At 45.9% G+C, this 20247-nt stretch overlaps 1 protein-coding gene across 1 annotated transcript in view; it reads left to right on the top strand.

Annotated features, from left to right (window-relative positions):
* Positions 1-20247, top strand: part of LOC111842654 (integrin alpha-M-like) — an 87906-nt gene that overhangs the window by 28562 nt on the left and 39097 nt on the right. The window contains exons 9-11 of the mRNA XM_072712688.1: positions 16413-16566; positions 16999-17149; positions 20114-20184. Of these exons, the coding sequence (XP_072568789.1) occupies positions 16413-16566; positions 16999-17149; positions 20114-20184 (376 nt within the window). The remainder of the gene's footprint in view (positions 1-16412; positions 16567-16998; positions 17150-20113; positions 20185-20247) is intronic.

Below are 20247 nucleotides of genomic sequence, written 5' to 3'. Positions count from 1 at the left end.
GACAAGGGTGTGAAGTTGGATGGTTCTTTTGTAAATGAGCTTATATGTGATTTTATCTCAACAGCAAGAAATCCACTAGATGCTGTGGCTCCTGAAAAGCTTAAAATGTCAATGCATAGTCATTCTGTACCATGAAAAGCTACACCACTCTTGTATGAACTTCACTGGCTACCCGTGTCTTTTAGAATACATTTTAAAATTCTTTTATACCTTTATAAAGCACTTAATGATTTAGCACCGTCCTACATTACTGATCTTTTAAATATCTATAGTGCCCCTAGGGCTCTTAGGTCTTCCAATTCTAAGATTCTCCACATACCTAGAATTAAAAAGAAATATAGTAGAGAGGTGTCAAGGATCCGGGCGGCTCGGGCGCAAGAACGTGGCATGGTGCAAGCACAAAAAAGGTGGACGACTCACTGGCGGCAAACAACAAAAAAACAAAAACAACCATGAGGGGTCAAAAACTAAAGGGGAAAAATAAAGACTAAATGTACAAAGGTGAATCAGAAAAATAGGCAACAAACAAAGTATCCAAAACTAAACTACAACAAAACCTTCAAGATCTAACATCTAGCAGCAGCAACAACAATCATCAAACAACAACAGCGGCTGACCCTGACAAGAGGCAGCTGTTAGTCATTATGCACCCAAACAATGGAACACACTACCAGTAGCAATTAGAGAAACTGAGTCACTTTCCTGTTTTATTGTAATTTTATATTTTGTTTTTGCTTTTCTATATAATTTGCTCTAATTTGTGTACTTTGTTCTTTTATACCATCTTTCACTTATTTACTCTCTAATTGCTTAACCTGTTTAGTCACTTGTCTCTTTTCCTTATTTTTATTCTCAGTGTAAAGCACTTTGGGCTGCATTTTATGTATGAAGAGTGCTATAAAAGAAAATACTAATAATAGTTTGTCCTGGTACGGGGAGCATGTGGATGATGGGGCGGTGTGGGGGCAGCAGTGAGGGGACTTGGAGGAGGGAGGGTGCGGGGGCTGGGGAGGGAGGGTTGGGATCTGGGCTTGGGGGAGGGGGGGTCAGGGGCGGGTGTGCTTGGTGGCTCTCGGGGCGTCCCCCTGGTCCCCCGGGTGGGGGTCTTGGGGGGGGGGCGGGTCTCCCCGGGGCTGGCGGGGCCCCCGCGGGGTGTGCGGGTGGTCCGGGGTCCGGGCTCTGTCCGTGCCTGCGTGGCCGGCCTCCCAGGGGGGGCCGGCGCGCTGCCGCCTGTGGCCGTGGGGTTCCTGCCTCGTGCTCGCCGGTGGGGGGCGCCCGGTGCCTCCTTCCCTGCCTTCCTTGGGTGGGCGCGCAGCTGTCCGGTGGCGGGGGCCCGGGTACCTGGCCGCTGTGGGGCGGCTGGGTCCGTGACCCGTCGGGGCTCTCCCGGCCGTCTGGGGGCCCCAGGGCGGTGTTGTTGTGGCCTCGCACACACACTGGGAATCATTCCATGTTAACCTGCACACTCATACATACACTCACAACACACAAACATACACACATACACGTATGCGTACACACACACATACACGTATGCGTACACACACACACATACACGTACATATGTACACGCACACACATACACACACTTTCATATCAACATACACTTAGAATGCACACACACACAGACATGCGCGCACACACACACACACACACACACACACACACACACAAGAGAGCCTAGGGCTCTCTTCCCCTATTTTATCCCTGTTTCCCCTTGTCTGGGTGTGTGTGTGTGTGAGAGTGTGTGTGAAAGTTGGTGTGTGGCTTCCACTCCCTCCTCTCAGATGCAGATACGGGTACGACGATATTTAGACAGTGTTCCTGGTGGTCTGCTTATGCATATATATTTATTTTCTTTCGTTGGTATTAACGTATTTAATTCCAGAAGCAGATACTGGCACAAGCACATTCCCATGTCATAATGGTACCACTGGTTTCTTTGTGTGTATACTGTTTGTGTGTGTCCCTGGATCTTATCTTTCAGATACAGCAGCTGGTGTGATGATACGGTGTAAAGCAGCAAGATGCAGAAGCTATCCTCTTATTACTCTTTCCTTTTTGTTCTACTGTTTGTTATGTATTATTTCTCTTCCCTGTCTCTCTCTCTCTCTGACCCCCCTCCTTATTTTATTTTTATTTTTATTATGTATTTATTTACTTTTCTACTTCCTCTGTCTCTCACCCCTTTCTCTCCTTTCTCACTTTCTCTATCTCTTTCCCACTAACCCCCCCTGTCAGCTCCGGCTTTGTGGCGCATTGACATAAAAATTATTAATAAAGAGTATACCTCAAGTAACAAGAGGAGCTTAAATCCGAAGCTCCACTTGTTAAAATAAAAGTGTTGGCACAATAAGGCACCCAGACTAACATCCTGCTTGCTAAACTGCCGGACACGACAAGGGGGAAAAAAAAAAAAAGAAAATACTAATAATAATAATTAGCACACAGAAAGGGTTCAAAATGTAAAAATGATCGGTGTACATCGCAGCCTGTGGACATCAAAGGTCTGTGATTAAAAATATCTTGGCTTGTTTGTTCAAAGATATTACAACCAGAAGTAATAGCCAGGTGATACGTGGGCATCCTCTTGGCCTGGTCCAGCCACTCGGGTCCTCAGCAATGCGGATCCTGCAAGCCAGATCACCCTCTGGGAAACGCATCACATGGCTGTAGTGCCATAACTGACCCTTCCTCACAATGCAGGTAATGTGCCTTATTCGGGACTCCTCTAGCAACCACTCGTTCGACATAAAGTCATACCAGCGGTACCAAAGGATTCTCCAAAGAGACACAGTACCAAAAGAGTCCAGTCTTCATCTCAGCTCACTGGCTAGCGTCCATGTCTTGCACCCCTACAAGAAGACAGGGAGCACCAGGACTACATCCTCTTGCAATGGTATTGGGAGCATCACGCACCCCTTTCCAGGAACCTCATGACCCCCCATGCTCTCCCAATCTGTCTGCTGACTTCATAGGAAGAGTCACCAGAGACATGAATGTTGTTGCCAATGTATGTGAACTTCTTGATGAGGTTGACATTATCCCCGCAGTCAGACTCACTATTGATGGTTGTGCCCAAGAAGTCATTAAAGGCCTGGATCTTACTTTTTATCCTGGACACCCGCAAGCCCAGACACTCAGACTTCTCACTCTGTCTCTCAAGTCAAGATCAATTAATTGAGTTGCCACCAAGTTCTGTACTGCGATTCCTCTTGGTAATATCCAGGGTGCCATGTGAGATGAAACACCTCCTTCTGCGAACACTGGTAACACCAACACAACCCACAGCAACCTTCAAGGTCTTGTCAAGGAAAGTCTTCCACATCACATTAGAGTCAGCAGTTGCACTCAAATCTGTAAGTTCCTCACACAAACTGCATGCAAACTTATAATAAACAGCCTGATCCTGGAGTCTGGCCAAGTCCAGCCTCATTCTCCTAGCAGGTAGTATTGTAGTCTTCAGAATAGCAACAATGAGTCTGTGGTCAGAATGCACAAACTGGGCACTTCTATAGACCCTGCAGTTCTGCAGCGCCTGGCCACAAGGATGTGATCGATCTCCTTTGCCGCGCCACCAGTATTGGAGTACCAATTCCAACGATGCGGCTCAGGGTGTTGGAACCAGGATCCAGCGACTCACAGCCCCTGACCTTTCGCAAAATCAAGAAACATGGAGCCACTTTCACCCCCGTTACCAAACCCTTGTGTAACCCAGGTTACTAGCCCTCATCCAACCTAAAAAAAGGGTGGTATCTGTATATATAAACATCGTTTTATTTTACTTAATGAGGAATTAAATATTAGCAATAGAGCCGTAGGAATTGTCACATCTAGGAAATGATGAGTACATATATAAATATAATAGAATGGAATAGCTGAACATAGCTCCGCCCACTGCTGATTGCATCATCGCACGCAAGCGTTGTTGTTGTTCACCTCGTGAGGGAAGCAATGGTGGATAGAGCAGTGTTTCATCTCTTTTCGCGATTCTGCTGTGGATACAAATAGAGAGAGAAGTTGTTTTTTTTCCCTCCTTTTCTTTTCCGTTTCTCTTCCATTTTTTTTGTTTTTGTACCTGGATTTATCCTTGGAATTGGATGAGAGGTTTCCTGAACTTCCTGATACACATGTTGTTTCTGCCATCCGCAAGGAGCGCAACGTTGGCAGAATCTGGTGAGCCAGACCACTTTCCCGGACTCGGACAATTGTATTAAAGCGGCGAAGTGGTAGGACCATTTTGTTTTTTACGCTTTCCCTGGACACGGTGGCGGAAGCCAAAATCGTTGTCCCCCTTCAGTGCGGAGTTGCATTTCATAGGGGAACTTTGAACTGAGTTAGACTCCATGTTTTCAAATTAATTGACCTTACGGACATTTACATTTAAGGGTTTTGAAATTGTATTTTCTATTTACCTGTATTCAGTTTCATTTTGTAGTTTCTTATTTTGTTATACCTTTCAGTTTCAGTGAAAGGGTTGTTGAAAGAAACAAGGTAAATCAAAAGCTTGTAGCTGAGCTTAATCAAGCATTTTCAGGAAAAAATACAGGAGTCAGTTACATTAAAATTAAATTTCATTTCAGTATTTTGAGTGTGGTGGTTATTTCCCTTGTCTCGTTGCAACACTGGCTTATGAGCGAATATGATCTTCTGATCTGGTCCATGTAAGAAGGTTCATGCTCACGTAGCAGTGTGAAACCGGCTACAATTGGCGAGCCAGCCAGGAGCCAGTTCTTGCAGCGAGGTTTCCTGTTAAAAGGACAAGAGAAGGGAAATTATTAGGACTAGGCACAATTTCGTGAAACTTTAAGCTATTACAATGGACATTTTAAAGCGGGAAAATGTGAACGTAGCAAATGCGCTCATAGTCGAAGGCCTCACGCTGACTGAAGTAGACCATGAGCTGGAGATGTATTTGCAGAGATACGGTTCGATTAGCTGTAATCTTGTAATTGATGACCCAGATTCAGGATTTCATAGAAGTACCATTGTAGAATATAATCATAACTCAGCAATACAAAGTTTGTGCCCCTTGTTACCCTTAACTTTGGGGAGTATCTCTGACCCAGCTGTTACCTTCCGAGTGCGTGCCTTAGCTACTGTATACACTCAGACTGCTAGCTCTTCTGCCACTGAGGGGTACCTTGAGAAATTGAAAGCCATTGCTAAAGACAGTGGCAGGCCTTTCCAAAGTGTGCTTCAAGAAGGATTGGGGAAGCTCAAAGAAACCCATTCCTCAAATCAAACCCCAACAGAATCTCATGCCAGTGACCACCAGGTGGCAGAGGCCACTGTCCCACCACCAAGTAGCCCCTTCTCTCCCTGCTTGACTAATGTGAAGGTGACAGGAGCTCAAAGCTCAAATTCAAAAAACTCAACCAAGAGTAAAATTACCTCCACATCTTCCCCTTCTCCTGAAACAGCATCTGATGATATTACTGTGATGACCTGCCCTGTTCTTCCCACAAATATTGTGGATCCACCTGGTGTTCAGAGAATGGTGGTTGAACACATAGTGAAGACAAGTGATGCCACACTGTCACAGCAAACCTCAATCCGGTTGAGAGTTTTCTCAGGGAGGAGTCCGCGTCCCCCCAATGAACCTGATTTCGACACCTGGCGGGCAAGCGTAGATTTTTTGTTAAATGACCCGTCTATATCTGATTTACACAGAACGCGAAAAATTTTGGACAGTCTCCTACCTCCAGCCGCTGATGTTGTAAAACATGTGCGCTCTCCAGCCCTACCTGCAGTATATCTTGCACTGTTAGAGTCAGTGTATGGTTCTGTTGAGGACAGAGATGAATTGTTGCCAAACTTATGGGCACACTACAAAATCAGAGTGAGAAACCGTCAGACTACCTTCACCGCTTACAAGTTATTCTGAGTGCGGCGGTCAGACGAGGCGGTATAGCAGAATGTGAACGTGACCGATATCTTTTGAAACAATTCTGCCGAGGATGTTGGGACAATCGTCTCATTGCTGACCTTCAGCTTGAAAAAGGGAAATTCAACCCCCCACTTTCGCCGAATTAGCAGTGCTTATTCGAACCCAGGAAGACAAGCATGCCTCTAAAGAAGAACGGATGAGGAAGCACCTTGGGATGGCTAAGTTCCCAAATGCTCATCCGAAGTCACGGGCAGTCTCTAACCAATTATCAGCCTGTTCATGTGAGGCGTCCAACTTTGATGACAAGTCCGAAACTACTCTCTTGAAGAAACAGGTTGTAGAGATCCAAGCACAAGTTACTGCTTTAAGGCGGTCTCATGATCACAAGAATCCAAAGAGTCAATCTGAAAGGGATGAGTTGACCACCTTAAAGAAGATGGTAGAAGAATTACGCACCCAAGTAGCTGCAGTAAAAGCATCTATCGCCCAGGGACTGAAGCAAAGCAATGCAGATGAGTCAGAAATTGCCAGGTTACAACAACAGATTGCAGAGCTCCAAATTCAAAGTGCCACTCAACAGATGCATCGGACGTATCCCATGCGAAGACCGCATGAGATAGAGACAGATAGAAGTCCCAAGAAGGGCCAACTAAGAGCCAACAGACCACGGCCTGGTTACTGTTTCCGCTGTGGAGAGGACAGTCATCTGGCTATCAACTGTGAAAGTCCTGCAAATCCTTCCAAAGTAGAGGAGAAACTACTTAAATTAAGAGAGCTACAAAGTCAGTGGGACTCTCTGTATGGAAAGCCTGCCCAGCCTTTAAACTGAAAAGGGTCTCTGTAGCAGGGCATATGGAGACCAAACGTTCAGACTGTCGCCCTGAATGTTACAAACTGATATCTAATGTGAGCAGCCATAGAGTACCACCATCGATCTGCTTGCCAAAAGGGCTGGTGGGGATAAAATGCACAGCCAAGGTCACCATTGGAGGGAGAGAAGTAGATTGCCTTTTAGACACAGGGTCTCAGGTTACCACAATTCCTCTGTCATTCTACGAAGCCAATTTGTTAGACTCCCCCTTGAGGCCGTTAGAAAACCTGTTGGAGGTAGAAGGAGCTAACGGGCAGGCTGTGCCATATTTGGGGTACATTGAGTTAACCCTGAAATTCCCCAAAGCATTTACAGGAACTGAAGTTGAAGTTCCCACCCTGGCCCTTGTGGTACCAGATTTGATGAGTCTTTCCCAAATTCTAGTTGGAACCAACTCTTTAGATGTTCTTTACAGCAAGTGTGCTACAGAGAATGCGTCTAACTTTCAGTCAAGCTTCCATGGTTACCAAGCAGTACTTAAAGTTTTGGAAGCTAGGTGGAGACAATCTGGCAGTGAAACCCTTGGTTATGTAAAGTTGAGGGGAAACTCCCCCAAGGTTGTACCTGCAGAAAGCACAGTGGCCTTGGATGGCTATGTCCACCTACATGGCCCTCACACAGAGAAGTGGGTAACTCTTGAGCCACCATCAGTTTCCTTACCAAGTGGCCTACTAATTGCCAGCTGCTTGTACTCCTTACCTTCTAAACGAGCCTCCAAAATGTCAGTTTTGCTCAGGAATGGAACCCAAACCGACATAAAGATCCCTCCAAAAGTTGTGTTAGCAGAGATGCATGCAGTTCAAAAAGTCATGAGCCCGCAGCATCATAGTTCAAACGACAAGGCTGAGGAAACCATGCCTACCTGTGTTAACTTTTCTTTCAGCTTTGGTGACTCACCTCTACCCACAAGCTGGAAAGAGCGGATATCAAGGCTGTTGAACTCCATGCCTGAAGTCTTTTCATTACACAGCCTTGATTTTGGCCACACTCAGAAAGTCAAACACCAGATAAAGCTGAGCAACGAAACTCCATTCAAGCAGAGAGCCCGACCCATCCATCCCCAGGACATAGATGCTGTAAGAAAACATCTCCAAGAACTGTTAGAAGCCGGCGTCATCCGTGAGTCTGAATCACCATTTGCTTCGCCCATAGTTGTAGTGCGGAAGAAGGATGGTACAGTGCGATTATGCATTGACTTCCGGAAGCTCAACTCACAGACGATCAAGGATGCTTATGCTTTACCAAACTTAGAGGAGGCTTTTTCCACACTAACAGGCTCGAAATGGTTCTCTGTGCTCGATTTAAAATCCGGTTTTTACCAAATCGAGATGGAAGAAGCAGACAAAAATAAAACCGCGTTTGTCTGCCCGCTGGGATTTTGGGAATTCAACAGAATGCCACAGGGGATTACTAATGCACCAAGTACGTTCCAAAGGCTAATGGAATGGTGCATGGGAGACTTGAACAGGAAACAAGTACTGGTGTTCATTGACGATCTCATTGTTTTTTCCAAGACTCTTGAAGAGCATGAATCTCGGTTGCTGCAGGTCCTCAACCGACTTAGGGAATATGGGTTGAAGTTGTCCCCTGAGAAGTGTCGATTCTTCCAGACGTCAGTGAGGTATCTGGGTCATATAGTCTCACAAGATGGGGTAGAGACTGATCCTGCAAAGGTCGAGGCCTTAAAGACATGGCCAAGGCCAACTAAATTAAAGGAATTGAGGTCCTTTTTAGGTTTTGCCGGGTATTACCGGAGATTTGTCCGTGATTACTCCAAGATCATTAAACCTCTCACAGACCTTACAGCAGGATATCCTCCGCTTCGGAAGGGTGGCAGTAAGAAGCAGAAGGATGGAGGGTATTTTAACCCCAAAGAAGAGTTTTGTGACCGATGGAATCCAGAGTGTCAGAAGGCTTTTGATTCTATAATTGGCAAGCTTACAGTCTCGGGGCTCGGTGCAGCTTTATATCAGGAGCAGGAGGGGCAAATGCGAGTCATAGCCTTTGCCAGTAGAGGGTTAACCAAGGGTGAAAGTCGATACCCTGCGCACAAATTAGAGTTTTTGGCGCTAAAATGGGCGGTCACCTCCAAATTTAGCGACTACCTCTATGGTGCAGAATTTACCGTCGTAACGGATAGCAATCCTTTGACGTATATTTTAACCTCAGCAAAGCTTGATGCCACCAGTTACCGCTGGCTGTCCAGCTTGTCAACGTACAACTTTAAGCTGCAGTACAGAGCTGGTAGCCAGAATCAAGATGCTGATGGGCTTTCCAGATGACCACACGGTGAGCCTCTAGATGACTTGGTCTCACAAAAGGAGAGAGAAAGGATTAAACAATTCACATTACACCATCTTATGGAGCCAGGGGCTAAGTCATCTGTTCTCATGGATGACGCAATAAGGGCCATCTGTGAAAGGCATCAGGTGATTGGGTCATCTGAAAATCCTAGCTCACACCACTCCTCGCTTACTTTGGTAGAATCTCTAACTCATCATGAGGACGCTCTTCCAAGTGAGTTCCAATATGAGGGTGATCATGGTCTCCCAGATCTCCCTCACCTCTCAGAAGTTGCCTTGGCAAAACTGCAGAGAAAAGATCCGGAAATGAACGTAGTTATTGAAGGGGTGGAGAATGGAGTGAAACCATGTAGCCTGAAAGATCACTCAACCGCCTTGGGTTTGTGGTTGAAGGAGTGGAACCGGCTCGAGCTGAGAGGTGGGGTGTTGTATAGGAAGAGGCAGGACTGTGGAACATCTCATTATCAGTTGGCACTGCCCACCACACTGAGAGATATGGTATTACGGAGCCTCCATGATGATATGGGTCATCCAGGTATTGAAAGGACCCTAGATTTAGTCAGATCAAGGTTCTTTTGGCCCAGAATGTCACAGGCAGTGAACGATAGGATCAAAACTTGTGAACGCTGCGTCCGTAGAAAAACACCCCCGGACAGAGCGGCTCCTTTAAAAAACATCCAAACCAACAGGCCTTTAGAGTTGGTTTGCATAGATTTTTTGTCCCTGGAGCCAGACTTAAGCAACGTCAAAAACATACTGGTTATCACGGACCACTTTACAAAGTATGCAGTTGCTGTGCCAACTCGTAATCAAACTGCCCAAACCGTTGCTAAGAGCCTGTGGGACAATTTCTTGGTACACTATGGGTTTCCGGAGAAACTACATAGTGACCAAGGGGCAGACTTTGAGTCTCACACAATAAAGGAGCTATGTAAAGTTGCAGGGATTCATAAAGTAAGGACTACGCCATATCACCCGAGGGGTAACCCGGTGGAACGATTTAATCGTACACTCCTCCAGATGCTGGGGACCCTGGAAAATGAAAAAAAGTCTAGATGGAAGGAGTTTGTGAGGCCTTTAGTGCACGCCTACAACTGCACCCGCAATGACACCACTGGGTACACGCCTTACGAACTCATGTTTGGTAGACAACCCCGTTTACCTGTTGATCTGGCTTTTGGGCTGCCAGCAGACACTTCCATCAAGTCCCACTCTCAATATGTGCAAGATCTAAAGGATCGGTTGCGTGCGAGTTATGAGGTGGCTACTAAAAACGCTGAGAAAGTGGCAGGACGTAATAAAAGGAGATTTGATAACCGTGTGGTTGCTTCACCTCTGGAAGAAGGTGACCGCGTTCTTGTAAGGAATGTGCGATTGAGGGGAAAGCAAAAGCTGTCTGACAAATGGGAACAAGATGTTCACGTGGTTATCAGAAAAGTTCAGGATTTGCCAGTATATACTGTACAATCAGAGGGGAAAAGGGGTCCTCTCCGCACGTTGCACCGCGATTTGTTGCTGCCCTGTGGGTTTTTGCAACCACACAAATCCGAAAGCCCACCAAAGCAGAGGGTAGTCAGAAGGCCTAGAACCAGAGCTTCTCCTAATGATAAGGGGATGCAGGAGTCAGAGTCTGTTTCTGAATGCTCAGAGTCTGCAGATGAACGGATTCCCTGTTGTGTACCTGGAAGGACTTTGGGCTCTGAAACTCAAATTATTATGGGCCACTTAACTCGAGAGGGGGCGAAGTTGGCTCATCTGTTCTTGATCCTGCTGAAGAGAACTGGCTGGCTCAAGAAACTGCGGAGAGTAATCCAGAAGAACCTGCAAAAGAATGTTTACCTGAATGGAAACCTGTGGAAGAGAATTTGGATGAGTCAGTAGGAATGGAAACCGGTGAGAATGAGCCTGAATCACAATGTACAGCGCCGGATGTCTTTGTGACGCAAAGACCAGAACCAAAATCACCCCATGAGCCCTTGAGTGAATTCCCTACTCAAATGGCTGAAACTGCTCCAATCAATCCTGAGTCCCGGGTTGAAGATGACAACATAGTCACAAATGAAAAGAGTCACACTGAAAACACCCCAAATGAAGACAGGGGCACTGAAATTGAAGACAGTGTTGCCCCTAGACGTTCACAGAGAGAGAGACGGCCCCCTAAAACGTTTGAGTATCCCCAGTTAGGGAATCCACTAACCTTAGTGATTCAGTCCTTGTTGCAGGGTCTAAACGAAGCATTTAGTTCTTCTTTAGAAGAGTCAGTTATCGCCCCTGTACTTTCTGTGTAGATGCAATGAGACGTGTGCATATTCTACGGGGGAGGGTGTAACCCAGGTTACTAGCCCTCATCCAACCTAAAAAAGGGGGGGGCATCTGTATATATAAACATCGTTTTATTTTACTTAATGAGGAATTAAATATTAGCAATAGAGCCGTAGGAATTGTCACATCTAGGAAATGATGAGTACATATATAAATATAATAGAATGGAATAGCTGAACGTAGCTCCGTCCACTGCTGATTGCATCATCGCACGCAAGCGTTGTTGTTGTTCACCTCGTGAGGGAAGCAATGGGGGATAGAGCAGCGTTTCATCTCTTTTCGCGATTCTGCTGTGGATACAAATAGAGAGAGAAGTTGTTTTTTTTCCCTCCTTTTCTTTTCCGTTTCTCTTCCATTTTTTTTGTTTTTGTACCTGGATTTATCCTTGGAATTGGATGAGAGGTTTCCTGAACTTCCTGATACACATGTTGTTTCTGCCATCCGCAAGGAGCGCAACGTTGGCAGAATCTGGTGAGCCAGACCACTTTCCCGGACTCGGACAATTGTATTAAAGCGGCGAAGTGGTAGGACCATTTTGTTTTTTACGCTTTCCCTGGACACGGTGGCGGAAGCCAAAATCGTTGTCCCCCTTCAGTGCGGAGTTTCATAGGGGAACTTTGAACTGAGTTAGACTCCATGTTTTCAAATTAATTGACCTTACGGACATTTACATTTAAGGGTTTTGAAATTGTATTTTCTATTTACCTGTATTCAATTTCATTTTGTAGTTCCTTATTTTGTTATACCTTTCGGTTTCAGTGAAAGGGTTGTGGAAAGAAACAAGGTAAACCAAAAGCTTGTAGCTGAGCTTAATCAAGCATTTTCAGGAAAAAATACAGGAGTCAGTTACATTAAAATTAAATTTCATTTCAGTATTTTGAGTGTGGTGGTTATTTCCCTTGTCTCGTTGCAACACTGGCTTATGAGCGAATATGATCTTCTGATCTGGTCCATGTAAGAAGGTTCATGCTCACGTAGCAGTGTGAAACCGGCTACACTTGGTAACGACGCAATCCTCATAGCCAGCCCTGTGAGTGCCAGTGGTTGCACTGAAGTCACCCATGACCAGGGGAGTGTCACCTCGTGGGCACCCACCAACCCCTGAGCAAAATCGCAAGTAGAATGTCTACCTCAACTAGACATCACTCACTGTGGTCGGAGCATACAATGAGACAACAGGCATGACATCCAAAGAGTGCCTTAGTCTGAGTCTCATGATACGCCCATTTTAAGGAATGACATCGGACACCATTGGGAGGAGCTGATCCGTCACGGCAACAGCTATTCCCTGAGTATGGCAGCCATCAGAGCGACCAGACCAATAATAGGTGCACCCACCTACGGAGATCTGCCCACTCACCGGCCTGCATAGCTCAGAAAGTGCCCCCATTGAAATGCGCAGTTTACAAAGGTCCTCCAACAGCAGAGGAAGACGGTCATCTTGCTGGAGAGACAAGATGTTCCACGCACCTACCCATATGGGCCTTCTCAAACTGGAACCCAAGTGCTGCTATGCAGCAGTTGACGCCTCAGCACCACACCAGTTCTTATCCCCAACAGGCCTGACCGTTTTAGCTTTTCGACAGTTTCCACTTTCCCGGGGGTGAGGCTCCTTCATGATGCGTGCAGCCTTCCTATGATTGACTGCAGCAGAGCTACTCTCATATTGGTCTCTATTAAAAATGCCCATACTATTTTCCTGTTTGCCTATAAATACTATGTGTGGCAACGCAATTAATGAAATAATGCATTAACTCTCCCAGTCCTTGTGTTTTTCTCCATAATTATGAAGTTTTTCCAGTTTTTAAATTGTGTTATAGGCTGTTTTGGTTAGATGACTATACAACCCTGTTTTCAGAATTGAACTTTTTTTCATGTTGACATTTACTTTGTACAGTCCTTCTTTGTGCATATTTGCATTGCTTTGACACATCTTGCCCCTAGTGTCCTCTTTTTTGCAAAGCAAAATAAGCTCACAATACTATTTTCAGGATGATGCAACTTCAGCTTAGTAAAAGGGGTGCAACGATTATTCGACATCGTCGACAAAAATCGACAATAAAAATAGTCGCCGACGAATTTGATTGTCGATAATTGTCGCCAGACGTATTTTTAAACGGAGTGAGACGTTTTCCTTCCTTTATACTTGTACAATACTACCGCTTTCCAATAGACTGCACCAATACACCACACAGGTGAGATTCGCTCTTGCGCAATACCATTCAGCAACAGGTAGAAGAATGGTGGCCACAAATCAGGCATCGTCGCATATTAAATGCTCTAAAGTCTCCAAAGGCTTTTAATGTCCGAAAACAAAGACGAGATCTACAAAAGGGTGAATAGCACGGACTTCTTGTCTGGCGTATATATCTAATAATAATAAATTATAACAACACCAATAATAGGGCATAATAATAGGCTAGTAGTAGTATATTTTACATTTTCAAAAAAGATCAGAATAGAACGTATTTTTGTTTGGAAGTCGGTGGTGTGTCATGAAGTGTCTCATTCGCTAAAAATTTAGCTAATAAAGGTCAGAAAACAGTGTAGAAAACCCATTGCTTAAATAAAGAAAACTGAAGCTCAAGATTCAGGAGAGTGGCCCCGAGTCGCAAGTGCTGCGAGAGCTTATGCTCCCTTAAAAATAAATAACAGCAGTTTAAGTCCATTTTATTGCTGTTAACAGAGGAATGGCAATGGGAAGCTGCTCTAAATTTCCCGTATTTTGGGTCAGGATCTTTGGATTTTTCAGCCTGCTTTAAAATGAGTTTTTATTTGTAAACATAGGCTATATAAATCAGGGCTGTGGAGTCGAGGAGTCGGAGACAATTTTGGGTACCTGGAGTCGGAGTCGGCAAAAAGTTAACCGACTCCTACTAAATTTAAATGGGAATTAAAAAAGTAAGTTGAAATGTCCCAATTCACAAACAGTCATAATGAACTACTTCTCTGCTGTAAGAATAAAGCCCAATGCATGCAGTGCATAATGTTACCACAAAACGAACATGTCAAGTAACCATGAAGCATGCTTTTCATTGACTGTATGCGTCACTATATGGGATGTAATGCACAGGTAAGGTGCGGCACCGCTTTCCATTGTGTCGTGTTCCACTGTTACAGGGAACTGTGAACCTAGCCTAAAGCCCCCCATACATTTACAGATGCACTGCCGATTTTTCGGCCGTTCAACGAGTCATCACGCGTCAAACGCCTGAAAAATCATCTGGTGTGTTCTCAGCTCCGTCGGCTCCCCTTCGCTATGCGCTAGTGAAGGGGGCCGAAGGAGCCGAGAACACAGATCTCCCTACCTGTCTCCAGCAGAGGCTCGTTCTGCTGATCAGCTGGCCGGTGAGTGACACAATGCACTAAACTTCCGGCTGGCTGACAGAGGAGACAGCCACTGCAGCAGACAGGCATCACATTACTTTGGATGGGGGCGGTGGTCGAGATTTTCGGCAAGCTGGATCTGCCCGTCCATGTGGACACCCGCAATCTGCGGCCGCCTATCAATTGCCGCGATTGTACACGCACATCGGTCGGTGGCAAAATCCTTGTTTTCATTGTGTTTGTCTTTAATCTGGCATTATAGTAGAGTGTTGGCTTCCTAGCCAGTAGTTCTGTGGTGAAATGACATGTATGTTGCCTTCCTTTCCTTCAATGGATGTAGAAAATACATTAGCATAGTATATACATACAGAGGAGTCGGGGAGTCGGAGTCGGAAGATTTAGAAACTGAGGAGTCGGAGTCGGAGCATTTATCTACCGACTCCACAGCCCTGATATAAATAGCTGATATGACAAGAAATTACCGTGCATTTTAACCCTTATACCGCAAATGAAGTACGAATTAGCATATACAGGTTAAAATGCATGATAATTTCTTGTCATATCAGCACAAATACACATAAAATACGTATTTGCACTGTCATAGTAAAAGATTGCCGCACGTATCGCTTATAAAAGGTGAATGCGTACTTGCGTACCAGTTATATGCAGCCCTGATTATAACAAATATTGTATCAGAAATTCGGATCGGTGCCGATCCAGACCTATTTGACGGATCGGGTATCAGCCATGTGTGACCAATCCACATCCTATACTTACTTATTTAGTTTTTGGCAATCTCTAAAAAGAAACCTCCCATTTCGTGTTAAATCTATTTGCACAATCAATCGCACGACAGCTCTTTCCCATTTTACATGTGTTGTTTTGCGGCATTGATGTCAAACAATAACCTCATGCTAAATGTAGAAGCTGGTAGCTAAATAGGAGCCATTTTATAATTATGCAATTTATAATCCGATTAGTCGACTAATCGTTTTAATAGTCGATGACTAGTCGACTATCAAAATAGTCATTAGTTGCAGCCCTACTTAGTAATGAGGATTTGCTGAAAAGCATGGATTGTCGTGGTGGTGTGATCAAGAGAGTCACTGCTGAAATTGAAACGGGGGGTGGGTGGGGTGGCGGAGGTGAGGAAACATTTTGGGGTATCTGATGAAGAGTACAAGGTAACAAGTCAGTGTCTTATATACAAAATTGATTTGTTACTCCAAGCCCTTACCTTTTTAAATAACCAAATATATGATTTTTGAAGATGAACATTAACCTTGACAAAAGAAATGTAGACAAATCATATACCATGAAAAAGCATTCTTTCTGACCTAGAACAGGAGCTATATCCAAAAGGGATTTTAAAAAAAAATAAAATAAAAACATTTCTGAGCTTTAAGGTATGTGTAATGAGCATGCCAAATTTCATCATAATCAAAAATGGTGATACAGAGCCTAATTTTTTTAAAACTAAAATAATCAGCTTAGTATGTGAAATTTTCTGTGCATCCATCCATATTTCCATCCATTTATATAGTCCGTGTACTGTTTAATCAGTACAGTGTCATGGTCATCTGAATATGAAATGAAGAAAAGTAATTTTCAGATTCAGTGTTCTATATGCTGGTAATACTTTGATACCTCTATCCTATAAACCCACTAAATGTTACTTCATTGTATTTTGCTTTTTCAGAAACAAGCTGTTTGTACCAAACAGAGGAGCGAGGCCAGATGCTGTTAAGGTCTTACTGGTCATCACAGATGGAGAGACTTCTGGAGACTACACTCCCTTAAGTGATGTGGTTAATGAGGCTGAGAGGAAAGGCATCATCCGTTACGCCATTGGGGTACTGTTATGGAAAATAATGTGTCATTACGTTTAAAATAATGCATATGAACCATGAAGTCCTGTCTCCAAGCATGAATTTATTCACATTGCTCAATAGACTCAAGAAATCAAAATCATGAATCAATACTACGATGCCAATTTCTTTACAATTCCAGCTAATAAAAATTTTGGTTACATTTTTCAGGTCAACAGCATTGTTGGTTAATAACAAAATAAAATAACATTTATGAAAAATTTGCAATTTCTTTTCCTGCAACATACTGCTATTTTGCTGGTAGTACTTGGTATTATCTATTATCACTACAGGTCAATAACTATTAAATATAATTACACTTGATGACATAAAATTCCACAAAAATTATTAGCTTGATTTATGTTGATGCCGATATATATTTAACGAAGTTATTATTTTCTGTCTTGGTCCCCACAGGTTGGTGGTGCTTTCCATTATGAAAGTGCACAACAGGAGTTGAAAACTATTGCCTCCAATCCCACTGAAAATCATTTGTTTCGGGTGAATGACTTCCAAGCTTTGGATAACCTTAGGGCCTCACTAGAGAAAAGTATCTTTTCTATTGAAGGTATTGTAGTTCTCTATTTTTCATGATTATATTGTCACATCATTTGCTTTCAATTTGCCATTATCTTCTCATTTATCCCCATTTCATTACATTCATTGATCCATCCATCCATCCATTTACTTCTGCTTATCCGAGGTCGGGTCACGGGGGCAGCAGTCTCAGCAGGGAAACCCAGACTTCCCTCTCCCCGTTCACTTCCTCCAGCTCCTCTGGGGGAATCCCAAGGCGTTCCCAGGCCAGCTGAGAGACATAGTCCCTCCAGCGTGTCCTGGGTCTTCCCCGGGGCCTCCTCCCAGTGGGACATGCCCGGAACACCTCACCAGGGAGGCGTCCAGGAGGCATCCTAAGCAGATGCCCGAGCCACCTCATCTGGCTCCTCTCAATGCGGCGGAGCAGTGGCTCTACTCTGAGTCTCTCCCGAATGACCGAGCTCCTCACCCTATCTCTAAGGGAGAGCCCAGCCACCCTGCGGAGAAAACTCATTTCGGCCGCTTGCACTTGCGATCTTGTTCTTTCGGTCACTACCCACAGCTCGTGACCATAGGTGAGGGTAGGAACGTAGATCGACTGGTAAATCGAGAGCTTTGCCTTTTGGCTCAGCTCCTTCTTCACCACGACAGACCGATGCAGCACCCGCATCACTGTTGACGCCTGTCGATCCGCCTGTCGATCTCCTGCTCCATCCTTCACTCACTCGTGAACAAGACACCGAGAAACTTAAACTCCTCCACTTGGGGAAGGACCTCCTCCCCGACCTGGAGAGAGCACTCCACCCTTTTCCGACTGAGGACCATGGTCTCGGATTTGGAGGTGCTGATTTTCATTCCAGCCGCTTCACACTCGGCTGCGAACTGTTCCAGTGAGAGCCGAAGGTCACGGTCTGATGAGGCCAACAGAACCACATCATCTGCAAAAAGCAGAGACCTAATCCTGAGGTCACCAAACCGGACACCCTCAACGCCCTGGCTGCGCCTAGAAATTCTGTCCATAAAAGTTATGAACAGAATCGGTGATAAAGGGCCTCACCGGGGACGAGTCCGACTTACTGCCGGCAATGCGGACCAAGCTCTGACACTGGTTGTACAAGGACCGAACAGCCCTTATAAGGAAGCCCGGCACCCCATACTCCCAGAGCACCCCCCACAGGACTCCCCGAGGGACACGGTCGAATGCCTTCTCCAAGTCCACAAAGCACATGTAGACTGGTTGGGCAAACTCCCACGCACCCTCCAGAACCCTGCCGAGAGTATAGAGCTGGTCCACTGTTCCACGGCCAGGGCGAAAACCACACTGCTCCTCCTGAATTCGAGGTTCGACTATCCGACGGACCCTCCTCTCCAGCACCCCCGAATAGACCTTACCAGGGAGGCTGAGGAGTGTGATCCCTCTATAGTTGGAACACACTCTCCGGTCTCCCTTCTTGAAGATGGGGACCACCACCCCGGTCTGCCAATCCAGAGGCACCGCCCCGATGTCCACGCAATGCCGCAGATGCATGTCAACCAAGACAGCCCCGCAACATCCAGAGCCTTGAGGAACTCCGGGCGGATCTCATCCACCCCCGGCGCCTGGCCACCGAGGAGCTTTTTAACCACCTCAGCAACCTCTGCCCCAGATATAGGTAAGTCCACCCCCAAGTCCCCAGTCGGTGGGATTGAGGAGGTCATGGCCCATTCGGACTCGATGTCCCCCGCCTCCCCCGGGACATGGGAGAAGTTCTGCTGGAGGTAGGAGTTGAAACTCCCTCTGACAGGGGATTCCACCAGACGTTCCCAACTATACGCTTGGGCCTGCCAGGCCTGGCCGGCTTCCTCCCCCACCAGCGGAGCCAACCCACCACCAGGTAGTGATCAGTTGACAGCTCCGCCCCTCTCTTCACCCGAGTGTCCAAGACATGCCGCCGCAAGTCCGATGACATGACTACAAAGTCGATCATCGAACTGCAGCCTAGGGTGTCCTGGTGCCAAGTGCACATATGAACACCCTTATGTCTGAACATGGTGTTCATTATGGACAATCCATGACGAGCACAGAAGTCCAACAACAGAACACCACTCGGGTTCAGATCGGGGGGGGCGTTCCTCCCAATCACGCCACTCCAGGTCTCACTGTCATTGCCCACGTGAGCATTGAAGTCCCCCAGCAGAACAAGAGAGTCCCCGGGGGGAGCGCTCTCCAACACCCCTTCCAAGGACTCCAAAAAGGGTGGGTATTCTGAACTGCCGTTTGGCGCATAAGCGCAAACAACAGTCAGGACCTGTCCCCCCACTCGAAGGCGAAGGGAGGCTACCCTCTCGTCTACTGCAGTAAACCCCAATGTACAGGCGCCAAGCCAGGGGGCAATAAGTATGCCCACCCCAGCTCGGCGCCTCTCCCCGTGAGCAACTCCAGAGTGGAAGAGGGTCCAACCCCCTTCGAGGAGACTGGTTCCAGAGCCCAAGCTGTGCGTCGAGGTGAGACTGACTATATCTAGTCGGAACCTCACAGCCTCGCGCACCAGCTAAGGCTCCTTCCCCATCAGAGAGGTGACATTCCATGTCCCTAGAGCTAGCTTCTGCAGCCGAGGATCGGACCGCCAAGGTCCCCGCCTTCGGCCACTGTCCAACTCACACTGCACCCGACCCCTATGGCCCCTCCTACAGGTGGTGAGCCCATTGGAGGGGGGACCCATGTGCCTTGTTCGGGCTGTGCCTGACCAGGCCCCATGGGTGTAGGCCTGGCTCCAAGGCGCTCGCCATCGAGCCCCACCCCCAGGCCTGGCTCCAGGGGGGGGGGGCCCATTCATTGATGTATTTAGTAATTCACAGTACTGTCTGTATTTCATGGATTTCAAGCAATATGGAAAGGTGATATTATTGATATTCTAATGAACACTCATCATTAGCAGTAATAGTAACAACAGTAACAGTAACAGGAATATTAAATGTGTACAAATTGAACTGATCTATCACCTTTTTTCTTTAGGGACAGGATCAGGAGAATCCTTTAAGATGGAATTAGGTCAAGAGGGATTTAGCTCAGCGTTCATGCCCACGGTACACATCCTTTCTCTAAAGACCTATTACCTGCTTCTGTTTTTCCTGGTTATTCTTTGATTA

Source organism: Paramormyrops kingsleyae, chromosome 5 (genome assembly GCF_048594095.1).
Source record: "Paramormyrops kingsleyae isolate MSU_618 chromosome 5, PKINGS_0.4, whole genome shotgun sequence".
Lineage (NCBI taxonomy): Eukaryota > Metazoa > Chordata > Actinopteri > Osteoglossiformes > Mormyridae > Paramormyrops > Paramormyrops kingsleyae.
Note: the sequence above shows the minus strand (reverse complement) of the source record. Positions and strands in the feature narration are given on the sequence as shown.